The sequence below is a fragment of the Grus americana genome, chromosome 2 (genome assembly GCF_028858705.1).
Source record: "Grus americana isolate bGruAme1 chromosome 2, bGruAme1.mat, whole genome shotgun sequence".
Taxonomy (NCBI): domain Eukaryota; kingdom Metazoa; phylum Chordata; class Aves; order Gruiformes; family Gruidae; genus Grus; species Grus americana.
Genome location: NC_072853.1, coordinates 67726870 through 67751049, shown reverse-complemented (window position 1 = coordinate 67751049; position 24180 = coordinate 67726870). Strand labels below are relative to the sequence as shown.

The 24180-nt window shown below is 40.3% G+C and overlaps 1 protein-coding gene across 4 annotated transcripts; it reads right to left on the bottom strand.

The window, feature by feature from the left end:
• Positions 1–30: 30 nt before the first annotated feature.
• Positions 31–23283, bottom strand: SLC39A6 (solute carrier family 39 member 6). 4 transcript variants are annotated; one of them, XR_008575652.1, is made up of 11 exons: positions 22532–23266; positions 21249–21999; positions 19785–19965; positions 19353–19522; positions 17900–18112; positions 16263–16332; positions 14583–14960; positions 7217–7297; positions 5088–5278; positions 2273–4319; positions 31–1878 (listed from the first exon to the last, which is right to left on the bottom strand). XR_008575652.1 is itself a non-coding variant. In XM_054814506.1 (11 exons), exons 2-10 carry the CDS (start codon positions 21966–21968, stop codon positions 4167–4169), a joined length of 2157 nt encoding a protein of 718 aa, XP_054670481.1. In that variant the 5' UTR covers positions 21969–21999; positions 22532–23266; the 3' UTR covers positions 31–2397; positions 4125–4166. The 4 variants fall into 4 exon arrangements, 3 of the variants coding, with proteins under 3 accessions (XP_054670481.1, XP_054670480.1, XP_054670479.1); XM_054814506.1 differs by having other exon boundaries at positions 31–2397; positions 4125–4319; XM_054814505.1 differs by having other exon boundaries at positions 31–4319; positions 23187–23283.
• Between the last annotated feature and the right edge of the window lie 897 nt (positions 23284–24180).

Sequence of the window (24180 nt, the reverse complement as noted above, 5' to 3'; positions counted from 1 at the left end):
TCCGTGAGAAAAACGCTCAGAACCCCAGCATTTGGTCCAGTGGTTTATTTTCTCTAGCACACAGCAACACGGTAATAGCTACAGCGATCATTACAGGCACCAAAAAAAGTCTTTTTAAATAAAAACACATTTCATGAAAACATCTTTTTGTTTCTTGCTTACAGCATACAGAATGACCCAGCTTTTCCATGGAAAAATTCCACTGTGAATTACATTTTAGCCTTGACTGTACTTCACACAAATGTAATTCAGCTGGTTCCCATCACCCATTTGGCCATAAAGAAGCCCAGAAACCTGAACCCCAGCAGCCGGGCCTCGGTTTTGACACAGTAACTTCACAAGACCCCTTTTCTGTACAAATACGGGCCAGAACCATAAGAACATATTACAAAGAACATAACTTTGATTCCAGCATCATTCGCCTACTCTGTTTTACCTGTACAGGCACTAAGGCAGGTGTAACAGCATAGAAAATTAAGGTTTGTAACCATAATCAAGGTACAGATACACAAAACAGACACACTTCCATTTATCAGCTGGAACAGCCAGGCACATTACAAAACTGCTGCTGAAAAATATATGCATACAAACAAAGGGCTGTGTAGAGGCTCTACCCCATCAGTTTGCCAAACCTGGAGTATTTCCAATGCGAGTACACTGCAACAGATGCAGGTTCTACTTTATAAGGCTGACAAAAAAAAAAAAAAAACCAAAACACCCACAAAACACCAACACACATACCCCCCCCAAACCCAACAAAAGGCCAACCTGCTGACATCTTGCTGGTACAAACCTACAGCAGGTTTCCTTCTCTGGCCCTCTCAATGACTAGTTTGGACAGCTGTCTGCCATGGACATCTCCATCAAAGATTTAAGAAGAGCACTGGCTGGGTGGGATATGCTTACGGCTAGCTTACTGAGCCATTTCCGCCCACAAGCTCTGAAGGCAATTTGTTTTTCACTGTTACATCAGCATTGTGTTTTGATATGCAGGTATTTTAATGTCAGTTGATTACATCAAAAGCCAGCCAAGAACTGAATGAAACTTGATTTATCTCCGTCATTTAGTCATTGATCTTAAAAATCCACGTGGGCAAGAGAAGCCCGGCTGAACAAGCAGCTCAAGGCTGTAGGCTAACAGAAACCACTAGTAAAAAATTCAAAGTGAACTGAGTTGGGATCCATCCAAGCCTGAAATCCCTCATGACCAAAGAGATTTCTGGAAGGGCTGAGAGTGGGGGACAGAAGGCGCAAGAGCCATGAGCTAAAGCCCACCGAATTTACGGTGGTTTACCAGACCACTGCTAAGCAGAGCTGTGATGAGAGGTTTGCAGGGAAGTGGGGGTGAAGCCATACGGAGGGGTTTTTTGCCCAGGACTGCACCTTGCTCCCGAGGAGCAGTACAGGAGCACAGACTGAGGTACACTGGCTCCAGGGGTGACCAGCACCGTTCCCCCCCCAGCAAAGATGAGACTCATTTAAACTGGATGGGTTATCCTCCGAAGGGCGGCATGTTCAACCGTAACAGAGGGACAGCAGGAAGAGACTTCCAGAGGAAAAGCAGCTGCATTTTGAGATCTGGAATGAGGTGGAACTGCCAAGATGGGAGGTCAGTACAGGAAAATGCAGTAGTCAAGGCATGAAAAAGTCAGTTTTGACAGGTTGTGTTGGGGTGGGCTTGAACTTTTTGTTTTTCTAAAGCAAGCAGTGACATGCACACACCAGCAACTTCACAGCTTCCAATGAGCCAAACATTCTGGTATTCAAGCAAAAGAAAGATGAAGATCAGCAGCTGGGTTTTAGCCATAGTTTTGGCTACAAAGTCAGGAAACAGTCATAGCACTGGTAAGGGCAGAGTGCCATAAGAATTAAGATAATCTGGAAAAAAAAAATAGAAGTTACTGTTAAGAGACAGTTCAAATGAACTAACAGTTTAAAAGCACGGAAGATACAGAAGCATATATATCCATTTTTCATCATCCTCACAGATACTACCAATTCAAGCTTGGGAATGTTAGAATACAACTGCTATACGAAAAAGAGCACAGGATAGATGATCAAGGAGATGCTATGAGAACATAGCAGATGGCTGTTGTACCATGACATGACCCTTCTGCACCTCAATTGAAGAACTCCTCTGGCAGACTGCATCTGCCCTTGGTTCAGAGGTGTGCTTCTAACAAAAGCCCAGAGGCTTAATGAATATGCAACAGCATAGAGTAAAAGAAACACAAAATATAAAGTGCTCAATGAAGGGAAGGAACATACCTACCAATATTTTGTCAGTGTTCTCATTAGAGATGCATGCCCAGCACCAGAGTAGTTTCTAGCGATGGAAAGTAAGTCAGGGAAAAGAAAATGAGTGCTTCCAAGAGAAGGCTGTTCTCCAAACAACTGCTGACCAAGCAAAGAGATACAGGTTCATACACACACAGATCTGGGGGAGCTGGTAAGACCCCAGCACAGGATGCATTAGCAGAGCTGAAGGAAGTACACCTTTCTCTACCCCCTGACTTCAAAGGAGGCAAGGAACAGGATTTCATCACTGTGGGACAAAGATCAAATCCCAGTTGACCTGAGGAAAGACTGAAGGAGGAAGAAAAGCTAATATTCCACTGGCTGCAGAAACTACTGTGATCTCCATTTCTTAACTAGTAAAAACACCCCAAGCCTAGGCACAAACCTCTCAATTCACTCCAAACATCTGTTTCTGAGGTGATACAGTAGTTTTGGCTTTCATTTTATGACAGACCAACATAGGCCAGACTGTTTTAACCTGTCAGACGTGGTATTATCAAACACTTCCTCTTTATTCAAGCTTTTTATTCAGCTGATGATTTGAAGAAGTGGTATAGTTGAATCAGAAGTAAGTTCTAATTGGTTTATTTCTGGGACTTTTAAAGCTAGCTAAAGTAGCATAAATCTGTTACTTATTTTACAGAAATTCTCTAATGTTCACTTTTCCTGCAAATGCAGAATTATTTTTGCCATTGTCTTTTTCACCCTTCTTCCTTCAGTTGCTTTCAGGGTGGTTAAAATATTAAGACTGCAAGCTCAAACTACATACTTCCATACAGGCTTATTATTACCTTTAATATGCTGCTTCCCTACATATGCTGTCAAAGAAATTTTGCTATTTTGGACTCTTTAGCTTTAGTTGTTGCAAAGAATGTAACCATTTTGCAAGCATATGTTTATCATGTGCAACCACACTGAACTAGAAGTAGTCAGCTCTCCTACCCTGTTCATTTCCCCAAATAAATCAATACTTAAAGCTGGTGTAGTAAGTGACTTTTTGTTGCAGGCTGTAGCACTCCTCCCTTTGATATCAAACACACTTTAATACACCTCTGCCATTTGGCAGCATAAGTGGGATATAGCACTAAAAAGTCTTTTTGATGGAATTCACACATGCTAGAGCAATGCTTTTACAATTTCATAGCTGTACTTCTGCTGCTGATTTGAGAAATCGGTGAAGAGCAACTTGCATCAGAAGGGATGAAACGGGTAAAACATTTGGTGCAAACACTTAAAACAGGATTTCACAAGAATTTGGACTAGAAACCAACTGGAGTAAGACACCAAGAATCCACAAGCTATTGAGAGAAGAACCACCACAAAAAGGATTGAGTGGACTCATCTGCCACTCCATGTAAACCAGGTCGATATAGAAGAGATGAGTTTCTACCAATATAAACACATGCTACACCCATTACATGCCTGTCTTGTTTTACACTCCTCACTGTGCTTTGTATCCACTGATTTTGATTGTGCTAAAATAAAAACCACTGTCATTTTATTTCTTTAAACCAACAAAACCATTGAAGTAAAAAACCGCCATGTTACATGTAGTCACATACAGTAAATAAATTTACTAAAAAAAAAAACCCCTAACCCCCCAGGCAATACCCCTTTAACAGATTTGGCACTTTCACCATATTTTACTAAGTACAACTTTCCACAGTACCGTATGCAATGCTAAATCCTAAGTGAAAAAACCTTGCAGTGTTCATTTCTATCATGGGAGAAGGGAGGGACACACCAACAAAGCAGCACACCAATAAAAATACCTAGTCTATATCAAATGTACCTCTCCATTAGGGAATTTAATAGAGAAAACCTACCACTTATAATTTAACACCAAGCTCTCTTCCTGGCAACCAGGATTATAGGTTTATGCTGAATACAATCTTATGTTCGAATACAGAGATGAGCAGCATTATCCCAAAACCCAACAGAATGCCAGCGTTCTGTAACAGGAAGTATCCCCAGCGGCTACATCCATGATCACTGGCGTCATTGTGGAGCATTTCAGGCACCTGAACAAACAAGAAAGTGTTAAATGCCTTCAAAATAAACAGTTACTTGAAACCCAGTTCTTCAATCATGAGGCATCAGTCTTACTCCCTCCTGTTGACTGCATCAATACTGCTCCTCAAATTAGTTGTCACTCAACACGAATAACATCACCAGAGTCTACTTTCGTATTTAGAGACAGAATCTGTAGTGTTCTAATTACTGTTTTCATTATAATTATGCTGATGTCTTAATCATATCCTGAGTAAATGGCTGGCTTATTTACCAACTGATTTAATCAAGCCACAAAAATGTTATTCTTAAGACACTTAAGCTTTCATGAACATCCACCAAATACTTTGCACTTCTGTACAAACATACTTCTGAGGTACAGTATGGGTTTTAATACAATTCTGTCTTCATCCCAAGAAGCAATAACGACAGTGTAAAAGCCAAAGCACATTTGGTGATGCTGATATTGCACAACTTGCAGTCTTACTGGCTATCCGCTATGCTAGCCGCTGTCAGAAGCAAATTTGTTCCTCTACTTCTGCCAGTAACTGCCTCTGTTTAACAACTAAGGGAGAAATAATCTCTGTTCCTACAGTAATCTAAATAAAAGCAATCTTCCATTTAACTGAGCACTTGCACTGTGTACTCATCAGCACCTTCAAGCACCGAAAACGTTAACTGAGGGAGAAAAGATGGAAGAATTTATTTTCAGATCAAAATATAATTAGCATTAATTCTTAAACTATGCTATATAAATTCAAGCAGGTCTAGCCACTTACCATATCCACAAGAGCCACATACATGAACAAGCCGGCAGTAAGTGCAAATATCCACATTGAAACATTGTCTGCATAATGACCGATAAGAATCCCGGTCGCCATTCCCAGATAGGCCAGCATAGCTGACAGAGCATTATAGAGCACAGCTTGCTTGACAGTCATACCAGCTTTTAGAAGTACAGCGAAATCTCCTATAACAGGGAAAAAACACAGAAGTTTTCATCCTCAGGTAACTACTGCAGTACTCATGAGTTCTCCTCTTGCAAGATTACGAACCTATTTTTATACTGTCGTCTGCCTTATTTTTTTCCCCTCATAAAATCAGAAATCACGGAGGGACAGAAAAAGCACACATGAAGACCAACCCAGCAGCAAACATTGTAAGTTTATAGCCTTAAAGTCTTGGGATTTTTAGAAGAAGCAACTTTTAGTGTAGTTTGTATTTAAACCAACACTGTAAAATACTGCAGTACCTGATATTCATGAGCATTCTAAAGAAGCTTCTAAAATAAAATATTCCCACTTAATTGCATAAAGCAATGGTGATGATTCCATTTATTATCCTGTAACTGCTCTTTGTACTTTAAGTCTTTGGAAATAATTGATTAATATCTGTAGATGATCCTTAACACCTTATTTTTACTTGAAGATAAGACTGCCAGCCAGAAACAGGTTTTCCATAATTCAGAATAGGGTTTTTTTGTTGTTGTTTAGATAAATTACATCTAAAACAAGTGAAATAAGCTTATTATTTGGAAATAAAATGGATTCTATATAAAAATGTAAGTTATCTCCAGTTAAAGTAAACAAAAACAATCTTCAAAGCTGAGTTGAGCAATTTGTTACAACAGCTTCTCCCACAAGATATTGCAATTGAGATAAACTGGTATGTTATAAACATTGGTTAGCATTAGCAAAAGAATGCTCCAATTTTATCTCCAGCTAACTTCAGCTAGTCCCATCTGTTTCAGTATTCCTATGCCATTTCATGTCCTTGTTAAAGGCTTTTCTATCAAGTTTTCTGTGCTGATTAAAGCAGCATGATTTAAATTTTTAAAGATTTTTTCTTGCTTCCAAAACTAACAGAATATTTGAATCAAATTATCAGATTCGTAACATGAATTTATTTTGTACATTTGTACTAACAATATTTAGTACATGTAATTAATACAAGTTCCATGATTCCTGTGGAATTTATATTAAGATGAACAAAATTCAATTCCTCCTATGTCATAAACCCAGGTGTATTTCTGTGTAACATTATTGTACAGACAAATACATCAAACTATTTAACAAATGGTTCAATGTATACACATACTGGTTTACAAGCGCCATTAAATGAAATCGAACATTCTACTTTCTAGGGAATTAAACCTTAAAAAAATGCAAGCAAACTGTTCTTTCCTCATTCTGTACACCAGGTATGATTGTGGCCATGACAGCTAAGAAATACCAGTTGCGCATTCAAAATGATTTGGCAACTGGAAAGATCAGCTTCGTTCCGAGTGAAACTAAGCAGCTATGTCCTGTTCTCACAAGCTGCCCTGCAAAAGGGCCAAATACTAAACTTACAACATAAGACATGTGCATTCCCATGAGAAGTTACAGCAATGAATTTAAAATCACTTGAGCTTGAAAGACAAGCTATTTCTAGGAAAGATTTTTAAGTAGTTATGAGTTTAATTTAGAGCTACAGCAGTTCTTTGCAAGACTTAATGAAAAAGCAGCAAATGTTATGTGGAAAGGAGTTCAACTAATTGTGACCTTCCTTCTAACAGCACAAACACAAGAATAAAATTAAACAGAGATGTGAGAAAAGCAAATTTTGGCATGCATTCTCCTGCAACTCACCACTTATGTTGCTAAGGAGAATAAAAACTACAATTGAACTATACAGAACAAGTTGTAAGTGACTGCGAGACACACAGTTTTAAACAAAGTAGCTGAAATATTTAGAATGTTTAAAGGAAGATTAATTAATAAAAGTCTTTAAATAAGTTTCAAGTATTCTTGAGTAGACAATCTGACACAGATCAAGTTTTCTAATCAAATTTTATTGTGCCACAGAATAAAATCATTTCTAATTCTCCAAAGCATACCTGCAGCATATGGAAATACTGGGGTCTTACCTAGCTCATGAGGTAATTCATGGCAAAATACAGCCACAGAAGTGCTTAAACCACTAGATAACCCTTCAGTGAAGGCTGCTCCTATGAAGAGATGGAAAAAAAACCACATTACTGCATATTCAGACATCAAGTGCAGAAGTATTGTTGCATATGATTGTATCAGATTAGGACATATTAGTTTCACTTACATTTTTCTTATGCTTGTGGAAGCATTTAAGCTTTAACTGAACAGTTGTTTATAATTCATGTTTCATAATCAGAAGCAACATAGAATCCTCTAATTAAATTTCACTATCTTATTTCTGAATTAAGCCCAATACTTTCAACAATGCAACCCTTCCAAAAAACCTGCAATAAACAAAATATTGTCAGAAAAGACACTTTTTTAAGGATACAAAGGGAAGAAGGCAGCTCGACTGCCTCTGGGAGTCAGGCACTGGAAAAAGTGAAGCCAATCCAACAGTAAGAGAGCCTACGTAGTCACGTGAAATCAGTAGTGAAAGATCATGAATTCTAGGTAGCTTGCATGTAAGTGAACTATCATACTTTAAGTGGGGGGGAAAAACCCCACAAAATCTCCTTGAACTAGTCCAACAGTCCTCATCTTTCCTGTTTTCTCCACTCCTGTTGCTTGCTATTTTTCTTATTTGACAGCAGCTGAGGAGGAAGCAGCATGCGGCAGGGCTGAAGAGCTGAACCACAGCTCTCACACTGCATGGGAGGTCCCCAGCTGCATGGAGAGACTCACCAAGGGGCACAGCAGAACCACGTCCAGCTTCCTCTTCAGCTGCTACCAGGAGCATGTCAGCAAAGTGATCCTAATAAGCAAAGAGGCGCAAGGCCGCGTCGCAGTAGTGGGCACGCAAGAGACCCAGGAGTACTGCTCACAGAGCGAGAGCTACAATGGCTATGAGACCACAGGAGACAATCCCCTCTCTCTGCTGGGGTCACCACCCTCAGTACTCCAGTAGCCTCTACCCAGATGTAACTCCAGAGGGTGGACACTGCTAGCCAGGTCTTCATCTGCAAGAAATGGTGGATGCTCCTCCCTGCAGTTACAGCAATCTTACCTCTGGGGTGCACGCTGTAGTACCCCGTGAAGGGGATGCAGAAGTAGTGAGCAGGCATCTTTGGATGAGGGATAATGTACAGGTGATTGAGAGGGTCTTCAGAAGAGGTTCTACAGAGGCAAGCCTCTTCAGACTAAAGAGGAAGACAGGACCAAAGCAGTGCTGGAACAGGAAATATGAACTCCCAGATGGGTAAAATCTGAAAACAGTCAAGCCTGGCAACAGGATGAACCCTCCATCCCCACCTGCAGCTGCTAATCTAAAGAACATGGTCATGACCGTGGCAGCAATGTGAGGATAAACGAGTTCTGCCCAGCCCAGAACGTTCATTCAGCACATCAGATTAGGGCCAGCAATACGAAAAGAAAGGATGGTGATAGTGACAGGCAATTGCCTCCCATACAGGATAGAGGGCAGAGGCAGATCTGCCCACCAGAGCTACTGCCCAGGGAAGTCCATTGCTTGCCCAGATCCTGCCTTGATGATGCTATGGAAACAGCACCGAAGCTCATTTAGCCTGTTACGGATAGATACAGACTGCCTAGAAAAGACAGAATACAAGTCACAGGTTTTTTTGCCTATCTACATAAGAGTTTCTTGACTGCACAGAGCTCCAGAATAAAACTACGTATGAATGCAGTTCCTTGTGCCTATTGAGTCCCTTGGTCAAGATCAGAGTAACACCAAGAAGATGGTTACAAATCTCCGAACCAACAAAAGGTGGTGGATAAAGCTACCTGTGAACAACCATGCAAGACATCATCATTCATATGAGAGTTTTCAGCTGAGAAGGTAACAGCACTGGGTACACAATCCAGGATGTTCCTTAATTGTGTTGGTGATGGTTTCCTGATACAAATAACAGAAGAGCCAGCCAGGATTAGAGTTCTACTTGACCCGCTGCTCACAAACAAGGAAGAGCTGATGGCAAATACAGCAAAAAATGGCATCTTGAGCTCCACCAAGCACAAGGTAACCGAGTTCAGGATACAGAAAGGAGACTAGGAAAGGAAGAAGCAAAATTAGGACTCCAGATTTTAATGAAGCAAACTTTGATTTATTTAAGAAATTGCAGGGCAGAACACCTGGGGAATCAGTCAAAGGGGAAAAAGTGCCCAGAGGACATGGCTGATTTGTAAAGCACACTTAACAGAGTGCAGCAATGAACTACTCTGTGCAGGAACACCAGGACTTCCAACAGAAGACACGCCCTGCTAAGCAGTGTGTTTTAATGAATTAAGACTGAAAAAGGAATCACACAAGAAATAGAAACAAAAATTGGCAACAAGGAAGATAAAAGCAGTGGAACAAAAAGGAGTAAGACCAAAGCTCAGCTGGAGCTAAGACTAAAAAACACACCAAGGATAACAAGAAACAGTTCTACAGGAATGCCAGCTGAAAAACAAAGTTCAGAAAAAAAATCGGTTCTGTGGATGGATGGGGAAGGGAACCAAGCAGTAGACATAAAGAGGCTGAAGCACCAGCACCGCCTTCATAGACAAAGCCAGATCCCAGATCCCAGCACCATTCCAGAAAGAAAGGGACAGTGAACAGCAGAGAAGCAACAGTTTAGATATACTTAGGAAAAAAATGGAAACAGCTGCATCCCAGGATGGGACTCACCCAAGGGTGCTGACAGAGTTCACTGATGTGACTGCGAGGCTACAGTCTATCATCTATGGAAAACAGATGGTAGAAAATAGATAGTATTGGGGAAATAACTGCCTATAGAGATGGCAACAGCAGTGAATATGACAGAATTGACTTCAGTAGGATTTCTGACACTATCTCCTACAGCAGTCTTATCTGGGAGCAAAGGAAATATGGGCTTGACAGTTAGATGACTGCACATTGGCTGGACTGTTGGGCTAACAGGGCTGGGCTTGATGACTGACTAGTTACAAGTAGAGTTCACCTGGACAAATACTGTGACCCATCTTCTTCAGTATCTTCACTGGCCTCATGTTGCACCAGAGGAGGTTTAGACTGGATATTAGGAAAAATTTCTTCACTGAAAGGGTTGTCAAGCACTAGAACAGGCTGCCAGGGGAAGTGGTGGAGTCACTACACCTGGAGGTATTTAAAAGACATACAGATGTGGCACTTAAGGACATGGTTTACTGGTGGACTTGGCAGCGTTAGGTTAATGGTTGCACTCAATCCTAAAGGTCCTTTCCAACCTAAATGATTCTATGATCTGGACGAAACAGAATGCACCAGCAGCAAATTTGCAGGTGACACTGAGTTGAGGGGCGGGGGGGGAAAACATTAAGGGCTCAGTCAACACATCCAGCACTAGAGCTTCAGATGAGAAAGACCACAGTAAACTTGAAGACTAGGCCAACAGAAATCTTATGAAGTTCAAAGAGGAAAAGTGAGAAGTTCTGTGCATGGGGCAGAATAACCTCATGCATTATTACAAGGTAGGAACTGACTGGTTGAAATAGAAGCCTTCCTAAGAAGGACGTGAGGATTATGATGGACAAGTTGAATATTAGCCAACAGTGTGCTCTCGTTGCAAGTACAGTGAAACACAAACTGTAGTCTTAATCTCCTGGCCTTGCTTCTCCTAAGTTCTCATCCCCTCCTGCTCAGCACCGGTGAGGCTGTTCCTGGGACTCCCTGTCCACTTTGGAGTGTGCCAGTTCAAGATGGATATGAATACTGTCCAGAGATCAACAAGATGATCAGAGGTCTACAGCACAAGGCTTAAAAGCTTGAGGAAGCTAGATATATTTAACCCCCTTCTCCATCAGACTAAGGGGTGGTCTAACAGTGGCTTACAAGTACCTTTAGTGCTGTCACAAATATGAAGGAGCCTAACTCTTCAAAGTAGTGACATTTGACACAACCGGTGGAGAGGCTGCAAATCACAACTTGGGAGCTTCAGGCTGGACATAAAACTTACTTTATTAAGAGACAGTAGTGCAACACTAGAAGAGGTCAGCCACAGATATCATGGAATCTCCCCATCCATGGAGGTTTTCAAGGCTTGGCTATGCAAAGCCATGACTGATCCGATCCAGTGTTCCCAAGAGCCATTTTAAGCAGAGGGTTCAACTAGATGACCTCTAGAAGTCACCCATTTCCATGACTATTTGTGAAGTCCAATTCAGTGTGCAAGACAAAAGCTATTTTGACTTGAGCCCTCAGCAGGGATGTTTTCCACTGCACTCCAACACATTCAGTGATAGGAGTCTACACAGTAATTAACAAGTGACAGGAGTTACTGCTACTTGACTAGCAAGAGAGGTTATTAGTGAACACTACCCATGTTTTCCAGGTATTGGTCTGTTTCCCCCACCTCCAAACATTGCTTTATAGTTTCAGAGTCAGATTTTGAGAGACAGACAGGAGAGCTACAGTTCTCTCCTACCAAGAGAATTCATCAGCATTCAATCAGGCTTCAGTTTCTGAAGAGACCAGATAAGCAGAGGAAGGCAGAAGGTAATTACCTTCTCCCATGCCTGCAATCCTCAACAATCTACAAGTTCCCCTATATTATTGTGTCTATACAATGTTTTCCAAGTCTTATCACTTATTAGAGGAAAACTAAAAATACAAGGATCCAGCTTAATCACACATGGTAAGTCTAATTTTGGGACCACAAAGGCAAGCCAAACAAAACCTGACTGCTTTGCAAAGTACCTAGGTGGCTGATATGGCTGTGTGCTGTACGGATACATAGCAACCACAGTACAGGCTTAAATAACAGGAGTATCTATTTTTAGTTTTCACTGCTAAAAAGATGTCTTGAAACATTAACAAATGGAAAACTACATTAATATATCTGGTATTATCCCCTCTTGAGAAGTTGATTCAATAGTGCCATGGTATCTTAAAATAAACTTTTAAGACATCACTTTTCTCGAAAAAGAGCTAAAGAAAAATATATATATGCAAGATTATAGTAAAAATAGTGTTCTGCATTTTAGTTACTTAGTTGAAGCTACACACAGAAAAGTTCAAATCACAGATGATCATTTTGTACAAATTAGTCAGATGCAACTGTTCCATACTTCAGTAGAAAAATAAGTACTTTTAAATTTTATTCCTACATAATTAGCACAACGGATTTGAGGAAAAAAGTAACTAATGGGAGTTATGAATAACAAATCACATGAAATGAACTAAAGTGAAAGGTTACTCTGGCTAAAGCCATCTTCACAGAAACATTCACATCTTCATTTAAATACAGGTAAAATACTATACAAGTAGTATTGGCATTTTCACATCATCAAATCACTGTTTTTCCATAATACTTTTAGCACATCCAGAACTGAAGGAAACCCACATTTCCATTAGCCTGAACAAGCTACACAGCAGGACTTCTAAAAGCTGTTGCTCTCACTTGTTCAACAAGCCTTTATTAACCTTCCTCATACTTTTCCCTTCATAACTACAAAGTCATAGCTCCTTCCCAAATCTCCCTAATGCTAAGAGGTAATTGATTCTGCATGTCATTTGTATGCATATCCTCCTTCTACCACATTTCCACTACTGATCTGCTCAGAAATTTACATTCCATGCTTCAACTTTTATCAAAAAATGAGATTAAATCAGAAGGTCTCTTTTCAGATTATACTTTGAATTGACTGAATCTGAACAACTACAAATACTGCTGTGAGAAAATAGTTATTATTGGGTTTTCGCCTCAAACAAGAATGAACTTGTTTCTACAATAAAATTTACAGAAAGACTGATACTGCTGAACTGACCCCAGTATGCTATACAAGGTGGAAATGAATCCAATACCTGTAAAGATTAGTCTTAAATACTACAGTCAAGATTATGAAAGCCTAGCATAAGAACTGATTACTGATTTGACTTCATTTTCTATAACTTACTGTAACCTTTTAAATTTAGAATACCTGGAGTCCAGCCCTCCTGTAGAAAAAGTGAGGGAGTTCCCAAACCTAACCTCCCAGCCAGAAGTCCAAAATATAATATTTAATCTGTTATTTTTGTGATAAATATTTTCACTGAAACATTATCAGAAAAGACTGAACAACTACAACATGTAAGGAAAAAATACAGATGTGAACAAAAAATGGAGAAGATAAGCATTCTGGCTACATGTAAAATAACTGTTTATACTGGTTTAAATTAAAAAAAAAGAATATTATACTCAACCTTAAGAACAAGATTGAGTAGACTATGACTGGTGTTTAAGAAATTTTTTTTTTAAATACTTTTCCAAGAAGAGAGACTGAGCACAGCACACATCATCTGAAGGAACCTACTTATGCTACACTCCTTTGATATGCACTCTTAATCCCAAAATCTGCATAAAAGCAACATATAGTGACTTTATTGGTATCTTCTCCATGAATCATATTTCTGAGAGGTAATAGCTAACTAATATCTTATTAATTAATACCCTACTCACACATTCCTAGGATGCCAAAACCAGCAGACACCTTCTCTGGAAGGCTGGTACAAGCACAAGGAAGAACTGCAATGCTGCTCTTTAGTGGATGGTAAGATCTAAGAATGTGAATGTGACGGGACTGCTATGCAAAAGCATAAAGAGCACCTTAGAGAAGACAATGCCTTGGACCAAATTCATTTTACTGTAAAAATAAATGCGTGCCTACCTCCCACAGCACAAAAATCACACATATATATTGCCTAATCCATTTGGGTAATCTTCAGGCTAAAGCAGATTGAAACCAGGGTCCCATCTCCCTGTTTGCCAATGCTCTGGGGAAGCTTATATATGATGTGTATAACCAGGGCCCAGTACAGGCAAAGCAGATGTGCAAAATATAGAACCTGACCATGCTGCATAACAAGTGAGGATGGAAGAGAAAAAGAAATAAAGAAGCCAATGATACTAGTGGCCTGACTGAAGTGGAAAAAACAGTTACTTTATATGTGACCAAAAAGACAAGTTTACCTCAAATAAAAAAAATAGAAAAAATAATTGAAATACAAAGTCAGCTCTAAGTCCTAAATACTGTTTAATAAGCCTAGCTTTAGTTTTGAAAATTGTTAGCTTTAATTTTGTTAAAAGTAGGAAAATAAGCAAAGTTTATAGATTTCCTAAAGAAACATAGTTGTAAGCACATAATTTCTGTATTATTTGTCATTGATGTCCAGGTTGTTAAACTGGAGATTTTTCTCATTCATTCAGAGCTGCTATCAGATAAAAGTTTAGGCTTCAGAGATCCACCATTTATTATTTATATTCCTAATAAAGAGATAAGTGAGGTAAGAGATAGACATAAGCGAAAGGAAGAAAACTTCACTGTCCTTGTATATAACGAAGGCACAGCATCCAAGCTAACACTTACCAATTGCTAGGCCATCGCTAAAATTGTGCAGTCCATCTCCCATAATCACCATCCATGCCAGAGTTGCTATCCCCGCATCCTTCAGTTCTTCACGCGAGTAGCGCTGACTGTGACTGTGGGGATGATGGTTCTGATGATGATGGTGATGCAGAATATGATGGTAGTCATGGTGGTGATGACTAAGATGATCTGTCTGTCCTAGAGTATCATGTAAGTGAGAATGACATTTGTTTCTACAGCCCCTAGAAACATATTCATTGTCATTCTCCTCTTGACGAGAATGAGCTATCATCACTTCTTCTTCTTCTTGTACAATTGGCTGCTGAGAAATGAAGGGCGATGGCTCTTGAGAGTCTGTCCCTAGATACCCCTCAGGCCCTGTTACGAAAACCCAGAATATACTATTATACATTTCTAAAAATCACCTAGGAAGCAAAGATGCAATAAACAAGTTGAACAAGTGATGCAGTAAAAAAAGAAACTAGTAAGTCTAGAAGTTGAGACTGATATCCCAGCTTCTTGTACCGGAATTTTTTTTTCCAAGGGTTTCTACAACTTATTTTTCTTTAATCAGATTTCTGAGATAATTCCCAACAGCTCAAAATAAGAAAAAAATTTGTAATTTCTGTCCCCTTCTACTGAAGCAGCCCCTATATAATGGCCAAAAATGCCTCCTAAAAGGTAAAAAAGCTTTTAATTTCAGACCCAGTGCAATTTAAAGACAACAGCATAAGACTACGTCCCAGTTTGGCAGCATGAAGGCTATTAGTTCAATTGCTTCAGAAAGACAAAGTGTCTGGAAAGCATATGCCATGTATTCATCTCGGGGATGAAGAATAAGAACGTAGAAGAGGGTTACATTATAGATAATTTTGGAAACTCCTGTATTTCTTATACATTCAGGAGCTTAAGTTTGAACATCTGACAAATAAACACTCAGAAACAAAGTCATCAACACAGACCATGAAACATCCTCATATAAACATTAGTGGCACACTAAGGTTAGTTATTTTAACTAACTGCTAAAATTTGTTAAGTTCTTTCCCTGTAATTAAGTGAACAAATACAATTTTTTTCTGCATTACCAACAACTCTTTCATTAGTTATAAAATTATTCTGAAAAACTGAACACCTCTTTTAGCTACAAGAGCTAACAAGTTTTGGCTTACTGCATTGTCTTGGGGACACATGATCATTTGCACTCCAAATACTTCAACTAACCTCTAAGATTTTAGATTATCAACCTTATAAATAAATACTCAAACTAACAAAATCCAGACTTAAGATATACAGAAATGTAAATAATGGATCACGCATATAACATCCAACAGTCTAAAAAGAAGTGTAGAAGCCAGAAGGTACAGCTGTATTTGCAACAGGCATAGCCAGAAGAGCTTCACAGAATGACTTCAACTTCTGCTGTTAAATTTGGAACAAAAAGGCTTAAAGTTTCAAAACTGTGAATTCACTACTTCCAACCTATCGATCATTTTTCAAGGAAAGCAGCAAATAGAGGTAGTCCTCTACATATCAATGTACAGACAGGTTTTGTTTTGAGAATTCAGGTAGGTAGTGATCCAACCTACAGTAAGAAGCAGATCTATGAACTGCCATCAATCAGGTGTTTTTTTCAACAGCACTGCCACAAAATAACAACTGTGCAATATTACTGAGACTTACGATCATCTGTATCTAACTTTTCTTCATTTGCTGAAAACTTCTTATTTTCTCCATCATCTTCATTTTTTTTCTTATTCAAAAAAAATACTGCGGTTATGAATATTGTACTTATTTTTCAGGATATACATGAGCAACATTATATTCACAACATTTATGCTGCCTGTACAGAAAGAGGACAACATGGAAGACATATAAAGACCACAGAAGAGGAACACTAGAAATTCAGCTAAGTACAGTAAGATGACAAAAGGTTCCTCAGGCTCCACAGAAGAAAAAAAAAAAAGAAAAAAACAAAAACCAACCCCCCCTACATAAATACCCCACATTTTTGCATGAAGAATAAGCAGAGGGGTTCATCTGAGATGCAAAACACAAAAATGCTGAGTAAAAGTTATTCCACTAATTCTTTTTCATTGTAATGTCAGTATAATGCCTTTTTTTTAGCGTACTGAAGGAAAACCATGTAAAATCTCCAATCATTGCTCATCAACGTCTGTATCACAACAATTTACAATCAGTAACTCAGCATCTAGAAGGGCATAATTAGTCTAACAGGAAATCTATTCCCAGTGGCTGAGAGGACACTAAAAATACTTGCTTTGCTTGGAACTCTTCATGTCCTCTCTTGGCAAATAAATTTAACTAGAGATAGGGAAATTGATCTTGTCACTCACAGTTAGTTTAGCTTCAGTATAAACCTCACCAACACAACCTCCATGACCAAAGTCAAACAGCTTACGTGACATCCGCTCCGAAACTGCTGCCTTAATAACCAGCTTAACAATAAAACCAGAGATTATCAGTCATTGTGGTAGCCTAGAAATTAGTGATTTTTAAGCTAAGTAATTAGTAGTTTATTAACTTTCTTCAAGCAAAGCTTAAGATACCACCAGCTTTTACTGACTCAACTTTGACATCATTGTTTATTCCTGGCTATACCAGTCTTTAAAGAATAGTTACCAATAATTGGCAAGTTACCAACACTTATGACCTGCCAAAATTCAGTTGTTATCTACCTTCCACATAGAAAATGGCATAGTAATGTGAAAACTGTATTGGGGGAGAGGAGAAGCTTGGCAGACTGTACTTCCACGTTGAACGGTATCTAATGAAGTCACTTTCAACAGTGTAGTTGGATGCTTATTTATGTAAGCACATACTGCCACCCTTACCTAGTTTGTGCAAGTGCCCCCCTCAACAACAGCACAGTAACTGTACAAGGCCATCTTATTTCATTCAGTATGAGAATTAAAATAATGATAAAACCAGTTCAGTCAGTTATATATAAGCCTTGAGAAGTCAGAAGGAAGTCAACAGTGAACACTAACTTCTTAAATCACTGTTAAAACAAAGGGTACAGTCGGATGTTTGCTAATTAAACAATTCACTGTGGTGTCAAGCCTGTACTATGTCTGGTTAAGGAAATAGCTCAGAGCTCTTCCATAACAGGACCACACAAAAAAGTCATCATGTAGTTTAAAAGTATACACGTCACTAACATAAATGAAATTATAACACTAATCAAGTCAGCAATCACTATTAAATCTAGACAGATATATGATACTTAAAAGTTTTTGTAAGTATATTCAGAAATTATCATGCAATACATTGTAGCTTTAAAATAATAGTTTCTCTACCTTTTTCTTCTTGTCTTTAAACTGCTTTATTAAAGTGATCAAATGCTCCACTAGAAACATGAAATACAAGCCTCCAAGTGCTGTAAGCCCCTTCCATGTAGAATCCAGGTAAGCACTCTCCTCTGTGCTTTGAAAAACAAGATGTTTGAACGTAGAGCCTTTGTTTTGTTCAAGCAGAGGTTTTTCGTGGTGATGGTGATGGTTTCCATGAGACTAAGGGGAGAACCAAATGGAGAAAGTCATTATATTCAAGAGAACTGATAACATAACATAGTAAGTATTCCTCACATTTTTCTCCTCAAGTCTGGAGTCAAGACTTAACAGTTTTCATGGCATAAATGCTCTGGATACAAACTCAATTATAAAGAAGTCTGTTGATAGGAAGAAACACTGCAAGGACTGAGCGCAGGCCTAGTATTCATCCTGTCACTGCAGCTACGTGCATACTGCTCAATACAAGATGTACAACTGCCCCCACAAAAACTCCTGGCACTGTCAAGGAAACTGCATTTTAAGTAGTAGTCACAGCTAGCACATCAATTACTTTCCCATTTAAGACAGCTCATAGACATCAAACATCTTTTTCTACAGGGAACATAACAGTAATTTCCTTCTTTGAAGGAAGTCTGACATTCATCCCCTCCTCAATGGCTACCGATACATTCAGAGTCAAAAAACTAGGACACCTCGCCCACACACATTTAGATTTACACAACCTCACATAGCAAATGCAAAATTAACTGAAAAAAAAAAGAACCCCGTGAATTACAGGCAGGGCTCAGAAACCACCACAGGATCTGCAGTCCTTTTTATCCATCTTATCTGAAAGCTGGAACATTACCTTTTGGGATGGGGGGAAGCAAGGCAGGGGGAACATCTGTTTAACAGCTTCACGAAAGGCAGAAATTTAGTAATCATATTCCAATTTCATTGTCCATATTACATAATAGCAATGTCTATCAAGTAATGTTTTCCCAGGACTTCAGAAATGCTTGATTTTGATCAAAAAATTGCAATGGCTAAGCAATCAACACAAGTGGCTGATAACAGAAAATATTCCACATTTAAAGTGTACAGTGAGCAATTTTCACTATCTATAAAGTTCATGAAACTGGAAAAAAAATAAAGCGGCAGCATTGCAGTAAGTGACTAAAAACATTTATGCATAATTCTTGCATGCAAGGAACAATGAGTGATTTGGCAGCACATACAACTAAGAACATAGACTGAGGGCTAATGGTGTGAAGTTCTTACACTGTAAGGACTGTGAAATGAATAATGCAAACAGTTGAAAATGTGAAACCTTTCTATCAAATAATCTACTTTACAAGGTTGAGCAATGACTCACCAAATAGGAATTAATTAATAGGGATTAAAATTATCACTAAGAAGTACAGACAGGTGTCAAATTCTCTGCTTTGAGATAAAGTATGAAACAGTAATTAATACTCACGTGCGGAAGGAGGTGTAAGAAAGCATCTCCACTCAAAGTCCCCACAGCCAATGCCACAAGAAAACTTAGAAGAAATTTGAAAAATACACGATTCATCAGCGGTACCAATATAATACCCAATAAGGACAGAAAACTGATGACGGAAATGGATATAAAGCCACCAATCCAAGCTGGTTAAAAAAAAAAGAGTAACAAGAATAAATAACAGCTGTATGAGATTTTGTTTGCTTAAAATTCCTGTTACCAAACACTCCTGATCATTCAATTAATCGGATATTAACAACTGGTACGCCACAAAGATTTCTCTATACACATCGGTCAAGTGCCAAAAGAAAATTACAAATTTCTTTAAACTTTGAAATATGTTTCTCAAATTTATAACCAACATAAAATGGTTTCCAGTAAGCTTTTATTCCATGTTAAAAAACCTACCTATTTGTAGAGAGTAACCTTTTGGAGGAGTTTCAGCTTTTTCACTAGTTGCATGAACTATGCAGTATTTGCCATCAATCTGATTAATAAGGGCTGGACAGAGGTAACTAAATTCCGTAGCAGTCAACAATACCTGAGTGCCTATTCCATGGGACTGCATCAGTTTTGACGCACTGGAGCACTGTGGAAAGACACATGTATTAAAAATTAACCAGAACCAAAACAGCATGATGTATCTCGAGAGGACTGCACATCCCGCTTTAATTGAAATGCAGTGGCACCACATGAACACAGCTATATCAATGGTAATTAAAAACTGGTAACAGACCAATTTAGTAAGAACTAAACCTCCACTCCCCTTCTGGCCCAGCAAGCTAGTTTGGGAGTTCTGGTAGATGATGCATAATTATCTCTTATTCTCAGCACAAGGGGGTCAGCTGCTTTGCTGTGCAAATAGAAAAAGCCTAACACCTTTCACTAGGTTTTAGAGGCCGTATAAGGAAATAGTGACAAGGTTAAATACCTTTTTATAGAAGTGATTACTGTGGAAAGTCTTGTACAGAACATGTTCTGCATACACTTCCTCCACTAAAGAGTTCCCAGCTGTATGACCTACAGTCTCACTGGGTTTTAACAACAGTAGTACTTCTGCTCCGACTGTGCAGAACACAGTAACAACTTGTGAATTCCCCACCTACGATCACACGCTACACAATACCCACTCTGAATTACCTGGCATGGCGGCATACATTAAGACCTCTGAGAGACAGTTGCTTTTTAAAGCCTTTAACAGAAAACTGTCTGATCAGGTAAGAAAACTGTCTACAACACAAATATAGACCTTAACCACAGTAATTTTTACTATTTTATAGATAAAATTTTGCAGCGATCTTTTTTACAGGTGGTCTCTACATACAATCTTAAAGACAACGAGGAAGGAGGAGGTTGAAGGAGGAAGGTGCCAGTGACTTTCCAGCAGTTCTACACCATCTGCCATAGGGTTATCTAACACTTCTGAGGCAGCTTCAATAAGAATGACAGTATTTTAACTACATTTTTTTTTACTTTTGCCACATTATTAGGAAAACAAGATGGATTCTAGCTTTGAGGCAAACCAGCAAGTTTTAAATTTGAAGTGTTTTTCATTTTTAGTAATATTTAAAAATACATAAATAATAGATATATAAAACCAAGTGTATGTTTATACTTAATATAGTACATATTTCTTTTTAGGAAAAATAAAAAATCACTAGATTGCATATATGTTTTCCTCTCAGCTTGGGAACATAACATTTTGAAGGAACATGTTAAGTTTAAAGGAAAGTTCTTTGTGTGTGTTTTGCTACGAGTACTCTTACCCTACAAAGTGTATACCCAGTAAAATGATAAGCACTTGAACAAATAAGCCATAACAACATTCCCGGTGGATCTGGGTTCCCAAGAATACAAAAGAATCAGTCTCACCTCCTGAGTATTTTGGGGTTTCAATTTAGAATACAGGTAACTTCCTCTTTCTGATTCCTTGGGAGAAGTATGAGATTCATTTGCTTTGCTGTTAGCAAGCCAGCTTGCATTGCTGCCACCTGTGACATTAACAGCATTAGAGCTGGTCAGACTTAAACGAGTGACTGTCTTGACTTGTCCAGGTTGCACATTCTGTAATTCAGAGTGGCCATCTGTGGGCGCAGTGATGATAGGTGCCGTTATTTCATTAACTGTGTTCTTGCTGCGCACAAAGTTCTGCTGATGTTCTACATTCTCCACTTTATGAGGTTCCTTTGAGTGACTGTTCCTGTGGTCTTTGTTAGCATCAGATTCGTGGTTTGGACGAACAGTCTTCTCTGAGTTTTTACTCAACAAAACATGGTTATGATGAAGGTGATGATCATGGTCATGATCATGATCTATTTTAATCCTTTTCATTTTATCTATACCTATGTTCTGGAGCAGCTTTCTAAACCCTTCAATTGACAGAGAGTTGTTTTCTCCATAACGATGAAAAAGTTCTTGGAGGTGAAACCTCTGTATCAATCCTGCCAAGTCAAAATTAATGCCAGCTGCCTTTTCTGGAAAAGTTCTCTCTAATGTATGCACAACAGTAGCTGTCTCCACTCCACGATGATAACTTTCACACAGCAGTATGGAAAATGATACAAGGAAAGTGACCAATACTGTACTCTCCATTGCAGTTTCTTTTTAGCAGTGAAAAAGAAATCTAGAAAAATAAGAAAATTTTAACAGTTTGCATAAAACTGATCACATCTTCCTCTGTAACAGATGTTCCTAATTTGCTTAAACAAAAAAAACCCCAACCACATCAAACCAAAACAAACCCCATTCAAAGAATCAATGCAGTAAGAGAAGAGTCATTTACATTTCTTACACATTAGGCATTTTTCCCAGATGCATGGCCGCAGGCTAACAGGAGATGAAGCTGCACACCACAGTGAGGTCACCGGCTGTAAACACCCCGAGGTGTAAGCTTACCTTTGTTTAGCTTGGCCTGAGTCAGTTTTCTAATGCAATTTAAACAATGAGAGCACCCTCAAGGGTGCACCAAGTTCTATATTAGGCTTTCCTTGGGCTTGAAGAAGCCTTATAATTTCACTCTTAGCAAGGAATAAGTATTATAAATTACATGTTCCTGCTTAAAAATCAAAACTCCAAGTCTTCCATCACTGGATTTCCCAGAGCTCTTGGCAAGCCAGCACTCCACAAAAATTAGTTTTTATGCTGCCACATCCTACCTGTGCTTTAAGACTGCTACCGTGCAGCTCCTTTCAGCAGGCAGACAGACCACCGCTGTGGGCCGAGCGTTCACAAGCCTGAAGTTTATGGACTTTATCCCATGAACAGTCCAGCAAGACTATGAAGTAACCGGTACTTCGGCTGCGCGCAGGACTACGCCAGCGGGCTGCCTCAGCCCTTTCTCAGGAGGCACAGAGAACGTACCGCGATACGGATAACTTCACAGGTTTCACTAAGAATATAATCTGCCTTAAAAGCCCGGCACCACCGCCGGGACCCGCAGCAGCACGAGTGCCCGCCGTCCCCGCTGCAAACCGGACGGGCGGGAGGCGGCGTCCCCCAGGGACCCGCGCTCCACAGAGCGCCGAGGCTGCAGCCGGGCCCGGCCCGCGGGGCCACCGGCGAGCACGGGGCGGGAGGAGCGGCCCCGGCGCTTCCCGCACCGCGTGTGCCCCGCGCACGACGGGGACAAGCGCGGAGCCGGAGCGATGTAGCGGCCCGCCCGGCCACGCCTCACCCGGCGGCGGCTCCACCGGTCCGGCCCGCCCCGCCCCGCCGCCACGCGGCTGCCGGCCCCAGCCCAACCGTGAGACACGGACACGCCCGCCCCGCCGCTGCCCCCGCGGCCTGCCCGCCGCCGCGGGAGGAGGTTACCTCGCCTGCTGACGGGACGGGACGAGCCCCACCGCCACCGCCGAACCCTTTCCCCGCCGCCACTGCCCACGCGCGCGTACTAACAGAGCCCCACCCCCTTCCTTTCCTCTTCCGGGTGCGGCGGGACGGCAAACGTTTCTTCGGCGACCAATGAGGAAGTGAGGAGGGTGTCACGTGGGGGCGGCGGAGCGCACGAGGCGGCGGTGCGCGGGAGGTTTCGACGTCGCCTGGGGCCGCGCCCGGCGCCCGTGAAGTGGAAGCAATTAGGAAATAACATCACCCCCTTCACTGCTGCGACAAAAAAATTCCTTGGATTGCTCTGCCGGGTCTGTGCCAGTGCCAGTGCTTTAAATCTTACCGGTTTGGGAGCAGCGAGGGGCTGGCTGTTGGGGCGGCTCCGGTCTCCCCGCGTGCCCTGGGTAGCCGTTGTTGCCGGGCCCCCTCACAAAGGTGTCGTACGAGCGCGGCGTCACGCGCTGAACGGAGGTGGTGATCAGTAAGCGGGCAGGGAAGCGGCCCTGAGCGTGATGCTGAGAACTGCTCTGCCGCCGGCCCTCTGAGCTGCTACTTCTGAACGCGTCTTAAATCTTGGGGAGTTGTATGTCCCCTTGCCTCTTCACTTTCCGTTGAGAACAGCTATGCGATTAGAAGTGTCACATGTTGTATAAAATAAATGGAAACTCTGAGAGTTACAAAAATACTTGTTTTAAGCTATAGAGCCGTTACCACACAATTTCTGGACGGGTGTAACCCCGTGCAAAACTCCCGTGTTATTTCTTAAAAATCCCCAGTAATCCTTTTGTTCTATTAACAGCACTTCACCATCATAAAGAACTCCCCAAAGCAGCAATTCCTTCTGTTGTTGTTCTGAAAGTTTTCCTCTCTCCAACAGCATACTGAGCAACTAGTTAGCAATTGCATATTTGACGGTACTACATTTTAAGTCCTAAAGATATATTTTAATGTAGCAATGTCCTTAGTTTTATTAATGTGT